The 6755-nt window shown below is 49.1% G+C and overlaps 1 protein-coding gene across 4 annotated transcripts in view; it reads left to right on the forward strand.

The window, feature by feature from the left end:
- The window catches only part of HRAS (HRas proto-oncogene, GTPase), a 64997-nt gene extending 58634 nt beyond the window's left edge, over positions 1–6363 (forward strand). For 3 of the 4 annotated variants that reach the window (XM_019519814.1, XM_019519815.1, XM_019519813.1), the window contains exons 5-6: positions 2189–2313; positions 6057–6167. In XM_019519814.1, coding sequence (XP_019375359.1) covers positions 2189–2308 — 120 coding nt within the window. In that variant the 3' untranslated portion in view covers positions 2309–2313; positions 6057–6167. Of the gene's footprint in view, positions 1–2188; positions 2314–6056 lie in introns of all 4 variants that reach the window. The other variant, XM_019519816.1, reaches the window with a different exon arrangement.
- The last annotated feature ends 392 nt before the right edge of the window (positions 6364–6755 follow it).

Raw genomic sequence — 6755 nt, forward strand, 5'->3', positions numbered from 1 at the left:
AAGGCTGACTGGCCTGTAGTTCCCCAGGTCCTCTTTCCTTCCCTTTTTGAAGATGGGAACCACATTGGCCCTCTTCCAGTCCTCCGGCACCTCTCCAGAGCACCACAAGTGTTCATAAAGCTGTGCCAGGGGACTTGCAATGACCCCAGCCAGTTCCTTTAGGACTCTAGGGTGAAGATCATCCAGGCCGGCTGACTTAAAAATGTCCAGCCCCTCCAGAAGCTCCCTAACTAAATCCTCACTCACCCTAGGCCCAGGTGTGCCTCCCCCAGGGCCCAAAGGGGGCCCAGCAGGGAGGTGGCAGTTCTGGTCCTTACTGAGGAAGACAGAGGCAAAGAAGTTATTCAATATGTTGGCTTTGTCGTCTGGCGTGACAACCAGATTCCCCGTTTTGTCCTGCAAGGGCCCCACATTTCCTGGGGCCTTCTTTCTACTCCCTATGTATTTAAAAAAGGACTTCTTGTTGTCTTTAATCCAGGAAGCCAGCCCCTGTTCCATCTCTGCCTTGGCCTTCCTAACCATCCCCCTACTTAGGTGCACTGATAAGGCGCTGCAAGGATGCAGCTTGTCCTGTTGAGAGGGAGGCTTTGTTCTCCAAGGTTTATGGATCTGGCATGTCTCACCAGTGTCAAGCTCACCGGAAAGATTACAAAGGAGTAATGAAGGGCCACCCACATGCTAGGGTTGGGTGGGTCCCAAGCTGGTTCCAGCTGCACATTGACTGCATGTTGTTTCCAGTGCATGCTTCATCCCGTTTCCTTGTGTTCATCTTCTGTGCTGCATCCTGGGCCGTTCTGTCTGTTGGGCCATTTGCTGACATGTTGACAGAGAGCACAGTGGGCGTGTGTCCGTATGTATTATACAGACATGTGTATATCCACCACCAAAGGGAAGGTTTAGGTAACAAGGGCAACAGGATACATAAAGTCTGTAGAACTAATGAACATCTGGCACTTTTACATGTAAAATTCCTCCTTCATCCTTAAATCTCCTTACTCCTGTAGCTCCTGCCGTGCTCCCCCATTGGAATTCAGTCAGGGCTGGTCTTCCTGGAGGGGAGGAGGAAAGAGAAAACACCTGCTAGGGGTAATTGCAGAAGGGCTAGAAGGCACCTATAGCTGACAACCCTTGACTGGAAAGTGCTTTGATACCAGTGAGACAGGCCCAGATATTTTTGCTCTTGGCTCCAGGTTGATTAGATCCCTTGCTCTGCTATGTACACTTGGAGGCTGTGTCTATACATGTGGATGTTTGGTTCCCTGGGAGAAACCAAGCTGTCCGTGGGGAATGTCTGTGCCACAGGCACTCTGGCATGCAGAATGTTGCCCTGAGTGGGGCAGGGGAGGCTAGGGCCAGCAGTAGGCTTCCCCAGCAGTCTTACCTGGAGTCCTGGGGGTCTCCCAGGGCTGCAGCAGTGGCAATTCTGCTGTGTGGAGCCCAGCTCTAGTTTTGAGCAGTGCATACTGCCACTGTGTGCACCACTCCACTTATTTTTTTTATGCGTGGGTTTTTTTGACCCGTGGATATCCCCCATGCTGCTCCCTTGTGGCATGGAGAACAAGTGAATGTGCAGTATGTGGCGCTGCAGATATGTCTGCAGCACCATATACTGCACAGCCACGCTTGTCTGGACGTAGCCATAGTGGGGGAGGAAGGGTGCTAAGGGGCTGGATGTTCAACAGAAGAGTGCTGACATTTTCCTTGTTTAAATGCCCCATCCAGGTTTTCCCCAACTGACACTTTCCACAAGACTTAGTGTAAACCCCTGTAGTTATGCTGGACAGCTGCCTGAACTCTGATTACTTCACTAACCTCATTGTCCTGCTGTCTCTAGAAACATGGAGCCTGGCATCACCTGGGCAGTTTCTGGGTCCAGAGAGTTAGTAGTAGAAAAGGAGGTGGTCGGTGTCCTCTGCCAGCTCATGCTACCTCCCTGTTCTAAGGAAGTGTCTAGCGAGAGGGCCTGTCTCTTTTGCTGAGATGGAGCCTCTGTACTCAAGTGGCTGTTTGCTCACTCTTGACATTAGGGAGCAATTCTCAGGATGCATCTGAGATTTCCCCGCTCGGCTTCCTCCCTCTTACTTGGCATTTAGACCCCCTCAAATCATGCCAGGCAGTTCTGTGCTCTCGCCACCCTCCTCTTGCAGAATGGCCCGGCATTGCTCAAACCACTGTGCCTCTCTTCCAGGGGGTCGAAGATGCCTTCTATACCTTAGTGCGGGAGATCCGGCAGCACAAGCTGCGCAAGTTAAATCCTCCGGATGAAAGTGGCCCGGGCTGCATGAACTGTAAATGTGTGATCTCATGACCAAGGTGAGTTGCATGGTAGGGAGAGGTGTATGCCTGATGGCAGAGGATAGGAGGTAGGGATAGGCATGTTAGATGTTATTGTGGGAAAGAGTGCTGCCAGACTGAGCAGGCACAGGATATATTGTAAACCAGGCAAAATTATATATGCATTAGTACTGGTAGATTCAATAGAAAGTAACAGAAAGTAACCTTCGATTTGCACATGCAGATATTCAACACATCTATGCTGGGAAGGGACGTGCTGATACTTTCCTAGGATGGTTGAGAGAGGCATGATCCCATCCTGAGAAGGGGGTTGGACTAGATGACCACCTGAAGTCCTTTTTGTTACGTTTGTCCAAGACTTTCACAAATACATGGCTCCAGCCACAACTGTGGGAAAGAGTGCTACCAGGCTGGCAGGCACAGAATATGTTGTTAACATAAAGTAAAAATGTGCATGCACGTTAGCAGATTCAACAGAAAATAACTTAAAAATCACTCATGCAGATTCAACACATGCACATATCTCACACCTTCCAGTCCTACATTTCTTGATTTTATGACTGTGTACCAGGCTGCAAACACAGCTGGATGAAATAATTTCATCAAAACATTTTTTCATGGAAAAAACAACAACCCTCCCAGCTTCCTTCTCCTTCCCCTGCCCCACTACAACTTTTTATCGAAAACAAAGATTTTCTTGTGAACCTTTTGCTTACGCCCCAACATTTTCTGTTGTTTATGAAAAATCAGCTCAGTGAGTGGGGTTCTTAATGTTGGGTTTTTGGTAAAGCTTGTTTAGCCTTTGGTTTAATCAGTAATTTTTTTATGGATTCCTTCCCCTGTTTTTCTGTTATGAAATAATTATAATAATTAAAAAACCCATTTTCAGGAAATTGTGGGGAAAAATAATTCTTTCCCAAAAATGCCAAAGGAAGAGACTTGGTCTTTTTTCAGCCATCTCCTTATGCTGATGAAGTTCCCTCTCAGTTTTGTCAGCCTTCTCTCCAGCCCCTTCCCCCAGTGTCAGAGAGGGGAAGGAAGTCCAGCACTCTGCCATAGTGCACAGCTCACTTTACCCTCATTTAGGGGTGTCCTCAGGGCAGCTGGGGTGAGCAGGACTGGGACTGTCCCTTTCCAGTGCATCAGTGCATTATGCTGAAATGTGTTAGCAGATTGGTCTGACTCGTTGCTCCTCAGAAGGGTGTTCTCCTTAGCTGCTAGGATGCTTGATTAACTGTCCAAAATTGGCACAGAGGAATCACTTGGCCTCTATTCAGTATCCTGATGAGGGTTAAAGATGCCATCTTTCAGACTCTGGCCAGCTTTGTGTCTTTATCTTAGGTGAAGGGAGGTAGCTGAATAATTAGTTGGGGCTTTGTTACCCGTTACACTTAGCACTTGTTATATTTAGATCACAGTAAGCATTAGTGTGACTTAGAAACTTTTCTGAGCAATTGCATGTTAATGCTTACTATGATCTAAATATAGATTGTAGTACCACACTGGAGACTTGAACAGGCTCTAATACAGTCCCAGGGCTGAGACCCCCAAATCAGCTGATTTTTCAGGTCCAGCTGTGGGATTGCACTGAACTGGCTCCTGTGTGATCTCAACCCTGGGACCATATAGGAGCCAGTTCAAGACACCAGTGTGATCCCAAGGTTGAGATCTGAAAATCAGCTGATTTTTCACTCTCAGCCCAGGAACCCAACAGATCTAGTTCAAGACTCCCTTGTGGTCCTGGGACTGGGACCCACAATCATCAGATTACAGGTCCTAGCCCCAGAACTGGAATTGCTCCAAACTGCTCTGGAGCAGTCCCATGTGAAGGCACCACATGTTAGTTAATGCAACTGGGAGATATTTCTCTCTCAAAAAGGTGTAACTTTACTATGATGTGAGAGTGCTTAGCTTGTGTTTATCCTGTTTGGATGCTAGTGTTCAAGCATGGTAAACACGTGCTATGTGTAATGTATAGCAACCCCCTTAGCCTCCCTGCTGCCTTGTGCAATCTGATGTTGGGCGGTAGTGAGGGGAGGCTGGTTATCAGCTGCTTGTACCATGAGCCTGGTGGGACTGAGACCTCTCTTGGGGTCATATCAGCAGAAGTCAGGAACTGGGCCAAGGAGACTGAGCTGGACTCCTTGGAGTGGAAGGGGACATGCTGGACTTGCACTGCTCTCGCCTTGGATATGCCTCTTCTCTAGATAATAGAGGACTCCAGGCACCATTGTGGTCTCTGTACCTCCCTTCACAAGTGCTCACTTCCCAAGGGAAAACCTTAATTGTCCACTCACAGGCACATTGCTGCCAGGGGTTGATTGAGCATGTGGATGCTCAAACATGGTAGGTGTTTTTCCTCTAGTGCATCTTGAAGCAAAGCATTTGGCAAGGCCCTGCATTCAGCAGAGCTCATTCCAAAAACCCCTGGCTGCATTTGCTTTCTATAAACAAAAACAAGTGAGCGCCCCACCCCTGGGTTCCTGGCTGAGGAGAGAGTGGATCCCGGGTGAGCCAGACGGGATCTCCCACTGGGGCTGATCCTTAAGCTGTGCCTAGTGCAGCTATTGTTGTTACGGGAGGTTTCCAGATGTTCAGATAATCCAGATGTCCAGGAGCGTTTCCTCCGGATGGGGATGTGAGTCATGGGGCTCATTTCCTGCTCTGACTGTGATCACTTTCAGCTGAAAGCACACAGATAAATCCAGACCTCTCCTTAAGCTGCTGTTATCCTATGCCTGCACTGACAGTGCTTGGCTGCCAAAGCGAGAGAGTGGGGCTGGTGTCCATCAGTCACATTGACACTGCTTCCAAAAGCAGAGGGAAGAGAGAGAGTTTTTTTGAGCATCTCGTGAATTTTACACTCACCATTTGCAGTGAAGAGCCTTTCCCAGCTCCCTGCGCTGACAGCAAGAATGTACATGCCTGATGGACCGCAGGACCCACTCAGCCCTGTTGGGTGTGTGCCTGGCTGGCTGGCTCTCTACACAGGAAAGCAGGGCCTGTTTTCCCCTGGTTTAAATCTGCAATGCAAATGCAATCCAGCTTTGCTACAGGAGCATATTTTTCTGATGAAAGATTCCCAAATGCTTCAGGAAATTGCATGGTGACAGCAGAGCTGCCCAATGCAGGAAAGGTGACCGGCCCAAGATGCTGGAGGGTCAGTGGCAGAGGCAGGAATTTAGGTGTCTTGGCTCCCAGATGCAGCATCTGGCTATGGTCAAGGGCAAAGAGGGAGAAATATCAGGAAATGAAGGGTGGTGGGGAGAAAATCTGGATGCTCCTGGCATAGGTCTGGGAGTTGAGAGACCTGGGTTCTGCTCCTGGCCCTGCTGTTGGTTCACTGCACAGTCCCAAGACAAAGTGATATGACTAGACTAGATGACCTTTGGAAGTCCCCACCAGCCCTGCTTTTCCATGATTCTTTATTACCTACCTACCTTTGTCCAGTGCTTGGAGATGGTCCTGTGCTATGGTCAAAACAGGAGCTGATGAGAGAGATTGGTATGAAACACCCCTTATCCACAGAGGCAACTAAGAGAGTAAAGTACCCAGATCCCAGTCTGAGGCCATTATGCAGAAGGTACTTTCTCGTTCCTTGGAGATAAGCAAATGTCTTGCCAAATCATCCAAGGTCCCCTGCCCACCAAGGGCCTTTTCCCTCTTTGAATTACCTGTATGGGAGGTACCAGGGAGGGTTCAGCGAGTGGGATGAGAAGAGTTGCTGATTGTAGCCGCCTCACTCTCCCTTTCTGTTTCAGCTGACCACGCCGTGACTTGGAGGGGTTTGCGCTGTGCAGAGCACGAGGAAAGAGGTGAACCGAAAGAAGAAACAAATGGATTCAGGGGAGGAGATTGGGGGAAAGGGGAGATGAGGAGGAGGACAACGACGAGGGTAGCTTGAACCCTGCTCCCCCCCCACCCTCCCCATGGACTATTTCGAACTTCACCAAGGCCTACAATAAACGACTGTGTTTTCCACCCCCACCTTCCCTCCTCCTTGTGCCTCCTCCCCTCCTGGCCACTGTACAAAGCCACAGATCGAATCACAGTAAATTATTATTTGATGGTCTCGACAAATGGTCTCAATGGCTCTGTCCTACCTCAGAGGTTGCTGTCGCTGCTGCTCTTTGGCAGGTGGGGATAGGAGAGAGAAGGAAGATGTGGGTTGTTCCCATGATTGGTTGTGATCCTGCTGGCAAAACCGGCCAGATCTGGAGATGAGGCAGCTGAGCACATAATGCATGCATTAAGGAACTGATCAGCAATTGGTCCTAGAGACCAGCATGTCTTGATTGTTCAGAAAAATCCTTGAATGAGGGTGGGGCCCAGTGACAAACACCATCCCTTGGTCTCCACCAGTCTCCTGTGTCCAACCATTCAGGCAAGATGAGTGGTGCAGGGTCAGTCTGTGGGTTAGATCTGGTGTGTGTGCCCAGTCCAGTGCACAAGGCCATCTT

This window comes from Gavialis gangeticus, unplaced genomic scaffold (assembly GCF_001723915.1).
Source record: "Gavialis gangeticus isolate Ggan-Ray unplaced genomic scaffold, GavGan_comp1, whole genome shotgun sequence".
NCBI lineage: Eukaryota > Metazoa > Chordata > Crocodylia > Gavialidae > Gavialis > Gavialis gangeticus.